The 14909-nt window shown below is 45.9% G+C and overlaps 1 protein-coding gene across 1 annotated transcript in view; it reads left to right on the forward strand.

Annotated features, from left to right (window-relative positions):
- The window catches only part of DTNBP1 (dystrobrevin binding protein 1), a 104151-nt gene that overhangs the window by 34837 nt on the left and 54405 nt on the right, over window positions 1-14909 (forward strand). The window contains exon 7 of the mRNA XM_069957989.1: window positions 10654-10676. Coding sequence (XP_069814090.1) covers window positions 10654-10676 — 23 coding nt within the window. The remainder of the gene's footprint in view (window positions 1-10653; window positions 10677-14909) is intronic.

Consider the following 14909-nt stretch of genomic DNA (forward strand, 5'->3'; position numbering starts at 1 on the left):
TATCCAGGCTACAGGGCTCCTCTTCCTCTGTGCACTCCCGCTTCACAGTGGCTTGTCTCAGCTGACAGGCTGCTCGGCCAATCAACGACAAGCTGGAAGAGGAGCCCTGCAGCCTGGATAGGTAATGTATTCCTCTTTTTATGTATTCCTCTTTTTATATCGTCAGCATCGGCCGGGCATCGCACCGCTACATGTAATAGCGGTGCGCTGTCGGCGCCCGACGATTATAGGTCAGAACCTATATCGACGATCAGCCAATGACAACGATCATTGGCTGATCGTTGTCTTTACTACACGGAGCGATAATCAGCCGGATAGGGCCGATAATCGTTCAGTGTAATAGTACCCTAACTGTATTTTTTTTATCAGAATCTGCTCTGTGTTAAAGTCACTTTAAGGCTATGTTCACACACTGTAAAATACAGCGGTATTTTCAATATTCTAATATTCAATATTCTAATAATTCTTATTATTTAGCACCTGATTTAGCAAAATATGCCTGTTTTTCTTTCTTTTCTTTTTTTTCAATTTTTTACACATTTTTATTTTTATTCAAAAGGATGGTTATGTTTAGCTTTTATATTACAGTATGTACACCCAGCCTAAATGTTAAAGAATAGTCACCATTTTGGGCACAAATTAACCCACTCTCTTTTACTAAAATGAGCCTACTCAAAAGTTGAACCTCCCCCAAACTGGCACCTACCTACTAATTTTATCATGCCCTGAAAGAAATGAGCTTGAGATGCAATTAATTTATGATAAAATTAGACTCCATTTGCCTGTCTCTTTTAAGCACAGAACATTTGTGCTTTGTGGACAGGATTAGAAATGTTACAATAAGGCTGCAAAGAGCCAGGAAGTACGAGAATGCCACTTTCCAGTGCTCTTTTGTTATTTTTGTTCTGCAAATAAAATATGCCAGACAATTCCTCAAGTACATGGGGTTTTTAGATTCATCTTAAGATTTTTTAATTTATCTGCTTAGACAATACAGTACTTCAGTAACAGTGCTAATAATAAAACAAGCATGTACAAAGTGTTAATTTTCTTTCTTTTTTTTTTAACATTGATTTTTTGCAAAAGAGATGGTACATTCCACATACATATTGCAAATAGAAAAGCGCATACCATAACAGCTATGCACAATTATGCAGTCACTTGTGTAAGAATTTCATTGCACAATACTTGCACAAAGTAACATTCATAGAAAAAAGCAGCTGTTTTTTTTTTATTTTTTTAATAATACTGGATAACCCCTTTAGGTTGTTCTTTTTGAAGCACAGATTGCCATACTGATTAACATATATATATTAATAGAAACATTTAGCATATGTTTACTTAATTTTGGCATAATTCTTTAAGCATTTTTATTTTATAATATGGACTTCAAAAGGAAGTTCATTTTTCCGGGATATATGCTTGTGAATGTTACACTTAAAGAGTCACTGTCGTATTTTTTTTTTTTTGCAGAAATCAATAGTCCAGGCGATTTTAAGAAACTTTGTAATTGGGTTTATTAGCCAAATCTGCCATTATCTGCATGTAAAAAGCCTTTTCCCAGGTCCCCCCCTCCTTCCTCTTTTTCATCCACTCTGAAAAATCTGAAAATTGTGACTTGTTGCAGGAGACGTACCCTGTCTGTTCTAGGGAGAGGGGAGGGGGGAGGAGGAAGGAGGGAGTTAGCCGGCAGCAGAAAGCAGATAACAGAGGATTACAGGCACGGAGCTGGGTGACAGCTGTAATCTGAGCTCAGACAGGTCACTGGTGACTGTCACAGGATATATCCCGTGAGGGATTTGTAGATTAACTCTTTGTTGTCCTGTTTTGGTCTTTTCTTTAGCTCTCTCCATAGGAGAACAATGAAGACAGGGGGAAGAGCTTCAAACTGCTTTTTCATGATAAAAATGCATTTTTCGGATAATAAACCCAATTACAAAGTTTCTTAAAATCGCCTGGACTATTGATTTCTGCAAAAAAAAATTCACGACAGTGACACTTTAACCCCTTAAAGGACAAGTGCCATGAAAAACTTTTTCCCAGTAATTGAAGCACATTACAAAGTTATATAACTCTGTAATATGCTTCAATCACCTATCTGCCTCCCTTCCCTGTCTTTTCCCCCCTTCACCCCCCACCAGGAAGTGTCCTGACTCACACAGACCTGATTACTGTCGTCACCGTCACCAGGCAGCTCCTTCTTGTGAGGATGAGTCATCAGCAGGAGGGCTGCTCTAGCTCCTGTTACACCAGCCTCCCCCTCCCCTCCTTGTCAGGTGACTCTGCTTGCTCAGCTTATCTTCTCTAGTGACATGACTCCTTCACTAAGTCCACGGCAGCAGGAGAGAGGGTATGAGGGGAGGGGGGAGCTGTCTATGTGCCGGAGTCAGTCTGAGGGAAGATAAGCAAGTGAGATGTGACAAGTGATGGCTTGCAGTTGTTTAGCCAATCGGAGGTGAGCAAGCCTGTCACCTGACAAGGCAGGGGAGGGGGGAGGCTAGTGTAACAGGAGAAGGAGCTGAGAGAAGAGCTTGGTGACGGTGACGACAGTAATCAGGTCTGTGTGAGTCAGGACACTTCCTGGTGGGGGGTGGAGGGGGGAAAAGACAGGGAAGGGAGGCAGATAGGTGATTGAAGCATATTACAGAGTTATATAACTTTGTAATGTGCTTCAATTACTGGGAAAAAGTTTTTCATGGCACTTGTCCTTTAAGGACCGGGCCTGAAATGGCCTTAAGGACCGGAGCAAATTTTATGAATTTGACCAGTGTCACTTTATTCATTAATTACTTCGGGATGCTTTTACCTATCCGGCTGATTCTGAGATTGTTTTCTCGTGACATATTGTACTTCACATTTCTTGTAAATTGGAGTCGATACTTATAACGAATCTTTATGAAAAAACCCAAAATAGCGTGAAAAATTGTGAAAAAATGCATTTTTCCAACTTTAAAACTTTTCTGCTTATACAGAAAATGGTTATACCACATAAATTATATATTAAATAGCATTAGCAACATGTCTACTTTATGTTGGCGGCATTTATTAAACTATATTTCATTATTTTTAGACAATAGGAAGCTTAGAACATTAGCAGCAAATTTCCAAATTTTCAGTAAAATTTCAAAATCAGATATTTTTAGGGACCTGTTCAGGTTTAAAGTGTATTTGAGGGGCCTGTATGTTAGAAAGCCCCACAAAGCACCCCATTTCAGAAACTGCACCCCCTGACCTCTGCAAAAGCACATCCAGAAAGTTTTTTAACCCTTTAGGGGAGTCACAGAAATAAAAGCTAAGTGTGTAAGAAATTTGAAAATTTTAATTTTCTGTGCAGAGATTTTATTGTAATCCAATATTTTTCATAATTATAAACCTATTACCAGAGAAATGCACCCCAATATTGATTGCCCCGTTTCTGCAGTTTATAGAAATACCCCATATGTGGCCCTATTGCGCTATTTGACGCAACCACAAGCCTCAGATATAAGGGAGCGCCTAGTGAATTTCAATGGCTCCGTTATTTTTGGTCATTTTTGACTGTACCACTTCAGGTTGGCAGAGGCTCTGGGGTGCCAAAACCTAAAAAACACCCCTAAAGGGACACCATTTAGAAAACTACACCCCTCAAGGAATGTAACAAGGGGTGCGGTGAGCATCTGGACCCCACAGGTGCTTCACAGATTTTCCAAACAATATGGCTTGAAAAAAGACTAAAGTATTTTTTACACTAAAATGTTGTTCTAGCCTTCAATTTTTCATTTTCACAAAGGGATAAAAGGAAAAAAAAAACACAAAACATGTAGCACAGTTTCTCCCGAGTACGGAAATACCCCACATGTGGACATAAAGTGCCAAGCGGGCGCAGGACGAGCCTCCAAAGGGAAGGAGCGCCAATTGGCTTTTGGAAGCTGGATTTCACTGGAATGGATTTCAAGGGCCATGTCGCATTTACAGAGCCCTCGTGCTGCCAAGACACTGGAAGCCCCCCACAAGTGACCCCATTCTGGAAACTACACCCCTCAAGGAATCTAACAAGGGGTGCAGTGAGCATATGGACCCCACTGGTGACGGGCACAAATGTGGAAAAATGTGACGTGAAAGTGAAAATTTTCATTTTTTCACTTTCATGGCACAAATGTGCCCGTCATCCAGGGGTCCATATCCTCACTGCACCCCTTGTTAGATTCCTTGAGGGGTGTAGTTTCCAGAATGGGGTCACTTGTGGGGGGTTTCCAGTGTTTTGGCAGCACAAGGGCTCTGTAAATGCGACATGGCGTTCATCATCCATTCTAGCCAAATCCAACCTCTAAAATCCAAATGGCGCTCCTTCCCTTCGGAGGCTTGCCCTGCGCCCACATGGCGCTTTATGTCCAGATGTGGGGTATTTACGGACTCGGGGGAAATTGCTCTACACATTTTGTGTTTTTTTTTCTCTTTTAACCCCTTGTGAAAATGATAAATTCAAGGCTAGACCAACATTATAGTGTAAAAAATTTAATATTTCATTTTCACGCCACATTGTTCCACATTTGTGCCCGTCACCAGTGGGGTCCATATGCTGACTACACCCCTTGTTACATTCCTTGAGGGGTGTAGTTTCCATAATAGGGTCACTTGTGGGGGGTTTAACTGTCTTGGCAACACAGGGGCCTTTTGAATGCAACATGGCCCCTCGAAATCCATTCCATCCAAATCCAGCCTTCAAATGGCGCACCTTCCCTTTGGAGGCTTACCCTGCACCCGCATGGCGCTTTATGTCCACATGTGGGGTATTTCCGTACTCAGGGGAAATTGCTCTACACATTGTGTTTTTTTTTATCTTTTAACCCCTTGTGAAAATGAAAAAATCAAGACAAGATCAATGATTTAGAGTAAAAATTAAAAAAAAATTACACTAAATGTTGGTCTAGCCTTGATTTTTTTCCATTTCCACAAGGGGTTAAAAAAGAAAATGAACACAAAACGTGTAGGGTAGTTTCCCCTGAGTACGAAAATACCCCACATGTGGACATAATTTGCCATATGGGCACAGGGCAAGTCACCAAAAGGACAGAGCGCCATTTAGAGGCTGGAATGGGGGATGGAGGCCATGTCGCAATTACAAAGCTCCTGTGCTGCCAGAACAGTAGAAACCCCCGACAAGTGACCCAATTCTGGAAACTACACCCCATAAGGAATCTAACAAGGGGTGCAGTGAGCATATGGACCCCACTAGTGATGGGCACATGTGTAGAACATGTGCCGTGAAAATAAAAAATACCATTTTTTTCATTTTCACGTCCCAAATGTGGCCGTCACCAGGGGGCCATATACCCGCTGCCCCACTTGTTAGATTCCTTATGGGGTGTAGTTTCCAGAATGGGGTCACTTGTGGGGGGTTTCTACTGTCCTGGCCGCACAGAGGCTTTGTAATTGCATCATGGCATTTTCTAATGGGAATGGCGGCCATACCTATTTAGCTGGGGAAAAGGGACAATTCTAATTTATTTGGGGGTATTAGGCCAATTATTAGTTTATAAGGTTGGAAATGACAGGATTCCATCAAATTCAAGCTGTGTTGATCCAGAGGAAGGCAAAAACCCCTCGTGAGGCAGACGACAGTAGCCTCATCAATGGGAAAAATTCCTTCCCGACTCCATAATGGCGATCAGAATAATCCCTGGATCAACGTGACCCCTGAAATAGGAATAAGGGACGGAATTTAGATAATGTAGAACCCCAGTGACGTGTGGTGCGCCTTGGAGCGATCCAGTATGCAGAGGCCGGGGGGATCAGGACAGGTGTCACACTGGTAAATGGCGTCCTTCCTGATCCCCCTGTTACCCCACACTCTGCACTTCTTCTGGGGTCTCCCTTTCTCCAGTGTGGGGGACGTCACCTGGAAAATGTTGTCCTGGTGCGATCCGGGGTCCTTCATATCCAGAAGTGCTGGGTCCGCTCCATGGCTGCTAAATATTAGGGCGCTATTACTACTTCTGATATGTTCGGATCGTGCCGCAAGCTACAGTAGCTCGGGCAGCGAGGGACCGGAAGAGGGGGTGCTGGTATAAAAGTTATCCCTGTACAGGTGATAACCTTTATCCAGCAGTGGGAAGATCAGTTCCCGGACGATGTCCCCACTAACTCCGAGGATGGGGGGGGAGGGGGCATCTGGGGGCTGGATTCGAGTGTCCCTTCCTTCATACACTCTAAGGGTACGTGCACACTGCGGAATCGCGAAGGATAACCCTTTGTGCATTCCGCAGTTGGCACCCGCCGGCGGACTGATGCAGGCGCACGTCTCCGTCCGTGTCGTAGACTCCATTCTATGCAGGGGCGGATTCCGCTCTGCGTCCAACGTGTTGATGGAATGACGGATGATGGAATCCGCCCATGCATAGGATAGAGTCTATGACACGGGCGGAGACGCGCCCCTGCATCAGTCCGCCGGCGGGTGCCAGCTGCGGAATGCACGAAGGGTTATCCTTCGCCATTCCGCAGTGTGCACGTACCCTAAATCTGTAAGTGTACCCAGAGGTACTCTCACAGAGTTTGTAGAATTTCACGCCATACCGTCATCTCTTATTGGGACGGTACTGGCGGAAAAGACGTGTCTGGGGGGCAGCGTACGCTACGCTACTCCCAGACACGTCACTGGATGATGAGGAGGATGAGGATGAATGGAGGAACAAAGGATCCCCCCATTCATCCCCACTGGCTGTTTTGGTGTCGGAGGCAATAATAGCGTATGCGTCCGACACCGAAAACACCCTGGGGGCCATCTTTATACGGGGATTGGTATATGGGGTATGTAGTGGTGTAGTGTAAAACTTTATTCAATGTAGTGTGGTGTAATGTTTTTTTACGTGTTTTTTACAGTAAGTATACAAAAAAAACCTACGCCAAAAATGGTGTTGCTGATGAATGCCGCACTTATGTTCGGCACTTATCAGCAGACCGTGGCAGTAGGATATAAAAAAAAACACCCTACGCCAAAAAGGAGGAGTTGCTGATTAGCAGCGCACTTTCGTGCGATGCTGATCAACACTCAGCGGCGATAGGGTGCGGAAAATAGAAAAAAAAAAAAATTGGGAAAAAATAAATTTTTTTTACTACATTCTGAACATCCCTGTAGTGGCTGATACGTGTATTACACTTATCAGCCGCTAGGGGGCAGCAGAGAGCAAGATCCGAAAATAGACGACGCTGGAGCCGGAAAAATACGAAAAAAGACGACGCTGGAGCCGGAAACAGACGATCGGGACTCACGGAAGAAGCCGAAGTCCCGACAAGATGAAGAGGACGCCGGGAACCCGGAAGACGCCGATCAGGACCCCGGGACAGGTGAGTAATGTACAAATACCTGCTCCGGACCCCTCAGCTACCAAGCTGAGGGGTCCGGAGCAGGTATTTATTACTTGTGGGGACTTTGATCGCCGTGAACGGCCGGCCGGCTGGCCGGCCGTTCACGGCGATCGGGACGGTGGTACCGTGACCACCATTACTTTTTACAGTAATGGCGGTCGGTGCCGTCCTCGGACAGCACCGACCGCCATTTTTTTCCGGGTCATCGGGCCACCGATGGCCCGGAAAGGTTCCGATCGCCGCCATGGGCTTATCAGCCAATAGCGGCGATCGTCGGCATGGGGGGGGTTAACAACCCTCCATGCCGACAGGGAGAGATGGCCTGCTATGTATTATAGCAGGCTATCTCCCCCGATCGGGACCCGGCCGGCCGCGGCGCCCGTTTAAAGGGCTGACGTACCGGTACGTCATGGGTCCTTAAGTGACAGTGATCCATGACGTGCCGGTACGTCATGGGTCCTTAAGAGGTTAAGAGACCACACAGTGGCCTGATTTTAAATAGGCGTTATTGTTATGCTCTGTTTAGGATTTTTATCCCTTAGGCTAAGTTCACACATCGTAAATTTTCAATATATAACGGCTCTTGCAACACCAGCCGCTATTTATTGAAAATTAAAATACCATTGTGTTCTATAGAATCTCGGCCGGAGTGTATACACTCTGTATACACTCCGGCCGGGATTCCATACGGCCCCATAGAAACTGACATGCCATTTTTGTGCAGGCACTATTCCAGCCGCACTTTACATTGTCTGCAATAGTGACTTGGTATGTGGACACACCCGAATGTGCCCGCATTTCAAATTAAAAGAAGTAAAGTTGATCTGGCCGGTACAGCCAGCATGAACTTCACAGACAGCGGCTGTTCTGTGACACGACCATGTTACAGAAAAGCCGCTGTCATACACTGTGTGAACCCGGCCTTAGGCCCTGTTCACGCTGACCAAGAACGTCAGAATTCCACTGCGGAATTCCTGCCTTACTCAGTGTCTCACTGTAAGTGAATGAGAGGGCGCGCTCCTCCGCAGCTGCTGCTCTCCACTTAAAGAAATGACATATCACTTCTTTGAGCGGAGAGTGGCGGCTGCGGAGGAGCGCGCGCCCTCTCATTTACTCACAGTGAGACACTAAGCAAGGCGGGATTCCCCGGCGGAGCTCTCCGCCACAGAATTCCGACGTTCTTGCTTAGTATGAAAGGGGCATTAAAGGGAATCCGTCAGCACCTATTCTCGTTCAGATGTGCTGACAGTGTGATGAAGGTCTGTGTCTGTTAGTGTGGTGGGTTACCTTTATTTTTCATATCTGTGTTGTACTTTGTCCCCATCTGTGCTGTAACTTTCTTCACTACTGTCAAAGAGGGGGAGTGGTGATGCGTTCGTGCCGCACTTCGGCACGCCTCACAACTACCTCCTCTCAGCTTCTGTTTAATATTCACAACTTCCGTCACCCCCGGGCCTCCTGTCGACGTCATCTTTAGTTGCCTGGGTCTGTGCATTGTCCGCGCTCCCGCGGCCTGATTTGCGCATGCGCCATAGTGTGTCGGACCGGCGCAGGCGCACTGAGGCCCAAAGCCTGAGGGCATCTTAATGGCTTCGCACAGTGCACTACGGCGCATTCGCGAATAAGGCCGCGGGAACGCGGACAATGCACAGACCCAGGCAACTAAAGATTACGTCGCCAGGAGGCTGGGGACGGGCGCCATGAATATTCAAGAGAAGCTGGGAGGAGGCAGTGGTGAGGCGGCCCAAAGTGCGGCACGAAGACCTCACCACTCCCCCTCTTTGACAGTGGTGGAGAAAATTACGGCACAGATGGGGACAAAGTACACCACCGATATGAAAAATAAAGGTAGCCCACCACACTAACAGACACAGACCCTCATCACACTGTCAGCACCCCAGAACCAGAATAGGTGCTGACAGATTCCCTTTAAAGTGTAACTGTCATTTAAAAACACTGTGGAAATCAATAGTGCAAGCGGTTTTAAGAAACTATGTTATAGTTTTTTTTAGGCAAAGGAGTTTCCTTCTGTACTCAAAATTATGATTTCCAGCCTCCCCCCCCCCCCCCCCCCCCTCACTTCTAAAGAAGCAGGTTTGCTGTGTCCATTATGGTCTATGGAGAGGGAAGGGATCGAGAGGGGTAGTAAGCAGGGAGAGGATAGAACCAGAGCATCCTGCAATCTTACCTCACCAAGTTCCCAGACCAGCACTAAGCAGTCTGACCTGTGAATCCAGTGTTTATATGCCCACAGTCTCCAAATTTCAGGGCTTTGTCTCCTCTCTCTGCTCACTTGCCCCTCTCGCCCCTCCCCCATTTATAGGTTACAATGGGCTCTTTTCTTCACTTTGCGCCTCTGTAATGTAGACGACTTTGCCTGATAATGAACAGATAATAAGTGAGGGGGGAGGCTGCAAAACAACTTTTTGAGTACAGAAGGAAAGTCTTTTGCCTAATAAAAGCTATTACAGTTTCTTAAAATCGCTTGTACTACTATTAATTTCTGCAAAGTTGTTTGAAATGACAGTTACACTTTAACTTGACCATAAGATGGTTACATAGAACATTTATTAAACAGGCAGACCTCTCTTGTGTGTTGTGTTGACAGCCTAGCCGTTTCATTATCTTGAAATATCTTCATCTGTAGAGGTGTTGCTGGTAAAATTTGCCACTTAGCTGTTTACTGGGGTCCACCTTGCTTAAATGGGTAGCCCAGGCCCAAAAATATATAAAATTGGCTTAGAGAGACATAAAAAACAACCCTTTTAATACCCCAAAAACCCTTCTAGCAAAGTAAAATTGTTCAGAGTGGAGCATCCCTTTATATGCAGCAGGAGCAAATGCTAAATACATGAGTAGCCACTGGAGTACGCTAGCAAAAGATATATTTGCGTAAGATACTGTCTGATTTCAGTGAACTCCATGTAGTTCTTCTTTAGCAGAGGAGTTCCACATAAAACCTAAAACTGAGGATACATTAGCAAATAAAAAGTGTAATGTAGCATCTTTTATTAGAAGGGCTTTTCTGAGTGTAGATCTGCCTTATCCCCACAACGTATTAGCTGTGCCAGTCCATAATTCTCATGACCTTGACATGTCAGGTGTGTTATAGAGACCTTGTGTGGATTGTACAGTGTCTGGAATAATAGAAACTTTTGGATGTTGGTATTGATGAATATCGAGACCAAACAAGATCTCCATAAAAATGAAAGTTTAAAATGAATGATTTTTATATTATAATATACAGTTATATGCTTCATATTGTATATTAGTCTATGATTGTAACATGTATTTATTGTTTTCCTATAGGAAAGATCTTGAAAGTGTGAAAGGTAAAGTAAATGTTTTTTATCCTTCTTTATTAAAGAAAGGCATTTTGGTAATATATGCTACAGTCTTTAGTCTTTTACACCTATAGCCCCAAAGTGACCTTCACAATTGTGTTTTTTAACCCCTTCAAGACTAAGCCTATTTGGGCCTTAATGACCAGGCTCATTTTTCAAAATCTGACCTGTCTCACTTTATGCGCTCATAGCTCAGTGATGCTTTAACGTATGCTAGCGATTCTGAGACTGTTTTTTTCGTCACATATGGCACTTTATATTAGTGGCAAAATTTGGTCACTACTTTATGTGTTTTTTGTGAAAAACATCAAAATATCATGAAAAATTTAAAAAATTAGCATTTTATGAACTTTGAAATTCTCTGCTTCTAAAAAAAGAAAGTCGTAGCACATAAATTAGTTACTAAGTCACATTACCAATATGTCCTCTTTATTCTGGCTTCATTTCATAAACATATTTTACTTTTTTAGGGTGTTACGGGGCTTAGAAATTTATCAGCAAATTACCACATTTTCGTGAAAGTTTCCAAAACTGATTTTTTTAGGGACCAGTTCTTTTTTTAAGTTGATTTAGGAGGCTTGTATACTGGAAACCCCCATAAGTGACCCCATTTTGGAAACTAGACACCTTAAAGAATTAATCTAGGGGTATAATGAGCATTTTAACCCTACAGGGGCTGGAGCAAAGTATTCACCATTAGGCCGTAAAAAAATGGAAAATTAAAATTTTCCAATAATATATACGTTTAGATTAAAGTTTCTCATTTTAAAAAGGAACATGAGAGAAAAAGCACCCCAAAATTTGTAACCCAGGTTCTCATGAGTACAACGGTACCCCATATGTTGGCGTAAACCACTGTATGGGCAAACAGCGGGGTTCAGAAGGAAGGGAGCGCCAATTAGCTTTTCCAATGCAGATTTTGCTGAAGAAGTTTCTGAGCACCAGGTGCATTTGCAGAGCCCCTGTAGTGTCAGCAGAATAGAACCCGCCCAAACGTCACCCCATTTTGGAAAGTACACCCCTCAAAGAATTAATCTTGGGGTAGGATGAGTATTTTGACCCCACAGGTATTAGAGGAAAGTATTCAAAATTAGAAAGTAAAAATTAAAAACTCGAATTTTTCCAATAATATGTTTGTTTAGTTTGAAATTTCAAAATTTCACAAGGAACAGGAGAAAAAATGTACCCCGAAATCTGTAACGCAGGTTCTCCTGAGTAGAACAGTACCCCAAATGTGGTCATAAACCACTGTACTGAAGGAGCGCCAATTTGCTGGAGCAAAACCGCAGCTAGTAATAGTTATTAGAATAGCGCAGTTACTAAAATACAATAAAGAAAATGAGATTACAGGTAACGTGGGGTGGTTACGGACAGTCTGGGGTGGTTCCGGGTAATCTGGAGGTGGTTACGGGCAACCTGGGGTGGTTCCGGGTAATCTGGGGTGGATACGGACAACCTGGGGTGGTTACGGTGAACATGGGGTGGTTACGGGTAATCTGGGGTGGATACGGACAACCTGGGGTGGTTACGGTGAACATGGGGTGGTCACAGGCAACCTGGGGTGGTTACGAGCAACGTGGCGTGCATACGGACAACCTGCTGTGGTTACAGACAACCTGCTGTGGTTACAGACAATCTGGGGTGGAAATGGTCAACATGGGGTGGTCACAGACAACCTGCTGTGGTTACAGACAACCTGGGGTGGTTACGGGCAACGTGGCGTGCATACAGACAATCTGCTGTGGTTACAGACAACCTGCTGTGGTTACAGACAACATGGGGTGGTTACGGGCAACGTGGCGTGCATACGGACAACCTGCTGTGGTTACAGACAACCTGCTGTGGTTACGGACAACCTGGGGTGGTTACGGACAACCTGCTGTGGTTACAGGCAACCTGCTGTGGTTACAGGCAACCTGCTGTGGTTACAGGCAACCTGGGGTGGTTACAGGCAACCTGGGGTGGTTACAGGCAACCTGGGGTGGTTACAGGCAACCTGGGGTGGTTACAGGCAACGTGGCGTGGATACGGACAACCTGCTGTGGTTACGGGCAACCTGGGGTGGTTACAGGCAACCTGACGTGGATACAGACAACCTGGGGTGGTTACAGGCAACCTGGGGTGGTTACAGGCCACCTGACAAGGATACGGACAACCGGCTGTGGTTACAGACAACCTGGGGTGGTCACAGGCAACCTGACGTGGATACGGACAACCTTGGGTGGTTACAGGCAACCTGGGGTGGTTACAGGCAACCTGGGGTGGTTACAGGCAACTTGGGGTGGTTACAGGCAACCTGGGGTGGTTACAGGCAACCTGACAAGGATACGGACAACCGGCTGTGGTTACAGACAACCTGGGGTGGTTACAGGCAACCTGACGTGGATACGGACAACCTGCTGTGGTTACAGGCAACCTGGGGTGGTTACAGGCAACCTGACGTGGATACGGACAACCTGGGGTGGTTACAGGCAACCTGGGGTGGTTACAGGCAACCTGACAAGGAAACGGACAACCGGCTGTGGTTACAGACAACGTGCTGTGGTTACAGGCAATCTAGGGTGGTTACAGGCAACCTGCTGTGGTTACGGTAAACATAAGGTGGTTACGGGCAACGTGGGGTGGTTACGGGCAACGTGGGGTGGTTACGGACAATCTGGGGTGGTTACGGGCAATCTGGGGTGGTTACGGATAAACTGAAGTGCTCATAGGTAATCTGGGGTGGGTACCTGTAATCTGGCGTGGTTACGGGCAATCTGGAGGGGGTCATTGGCAATTTGGGGTGGTCAGTGGCAAGGTGCGGTGTTCAGAGGCAAGGTGCGGTGGTCAGAGGCGACCTGCGGTGGTTGCGTGCAATCTGGGGGGGTTACATGTAATCTGGCATGATTACGGCAACCTGCGGTGGTTAGGGCAACCTGGGGGGGTTACAGACAATCTAGATTTGTTACGGATAAACTGAAGTGCTTATAGGTAATCTGGGGTGGGTACATGTAATTTGGGGTGAATAGAGACAATCTGGAGGGGGTCACGGGCAACGTGCGGTGGTTACGGGCAACGTGCGGTGATTACGTGTAATCTGGGGGGTTACGTGCAATCTGACGTGGTTACGGGCAACCTGCGGTAGTTACGGGTAATCTGTCGGGGGGTTAGGGGTAATTTAGGAGTAAACTGCAATTATTACTATAATAAAAAGTGTGTGTTTTATTTTTTTGTGTGTTTGTCACTTTTTGTACTTTACACATTCATTTTCACTGTATTACTATGATTACTGTGATATTTTCTATCACAGTAATCATAGTTCAGTGACAGAGACCAAATTGGTCTCTGTCACTTTAAATTTTCAGAGTTGGCTGGTTATGTAGTGCATGCGCACTTCATAACCAGCCAGGACGTCGAGGAGGAAGGAGCTCCAGGATCAGGTAACGTATAAGGGGTAGGGGGGGTGACTGGGGGACGGGGGGTGACTGGGGGGGTGGGGGGCGACTTGGGGGACGGACCATGACACTTTTTATTCCCTGTCACCAATCATTGATGGTGACAGGGGATAAAAAGTGCATCCCTGCACTGTGAACAGGCGATCGGTGGTATATAGTATATACCGCCGATCGCCTGTTCCGGGACCCCACAGGGGGGTCCCCGATCACTGCCCCATGCTCTCCGCTACCTCCGGTGGCGGAGAGCATGGGGTTTTAATTCATTTTTACATTTCCATCGCTGTGAACAGATATACTCTGTTCACAGCGATGGCGGCGGCCATCTTGGATCCGATGGCCGCCGGGGGAGGGGGGTTAGTGACTGGCTACTAGGAGGGGGGGGGGGCTGATCTGGGGTCTGATTCACTTATTTCATCTCCCCCCACCGTGGATTCACGGTGGGGGGAGATGAAAAGCACTGCAGCGCCGGCCCATTAGTGACCGCCGTATCGGCGGTCACTAAGGGGTTAACTGTCGGGATCCGGGCACGGCACGGATCTCGGCAGTTGCGGCGGGTGCCTGGCTATCACTGACAGCCGGGCCCCGCCGGGGATGACAGGAGTGCAGCTCCTGCGCCCTTGTCATCCCGTGGACGTACCTGCACGTCCATCTGCAGGAACTGTATGCAGATTTGGACGTGCCGGTACGTCCATATGCGGCAAGGGGTTAAGAACAGGTAGTGATAGTCATTCTCTTTTTGTAGTCTGTTTTTATTTCCTAATTTTAGTGTTCGTTTTTTTGTGTACAC

The sequence above is a fragment of the Dendropsophus ebraccatus genome, chromosome 2, assembly GCF_027789765.1.
Source record: "Dendropsophus ebraccatus isolate aDenEbr1 chromosome 2, aDenEbr1.pat, whole genome shotgun sequence".
NCBI lineage: Eukaryota > Metazoa > Chordata > Amphibia > Anura > Hylidae > Dendropsophus > Dendropsophus ebraccatus.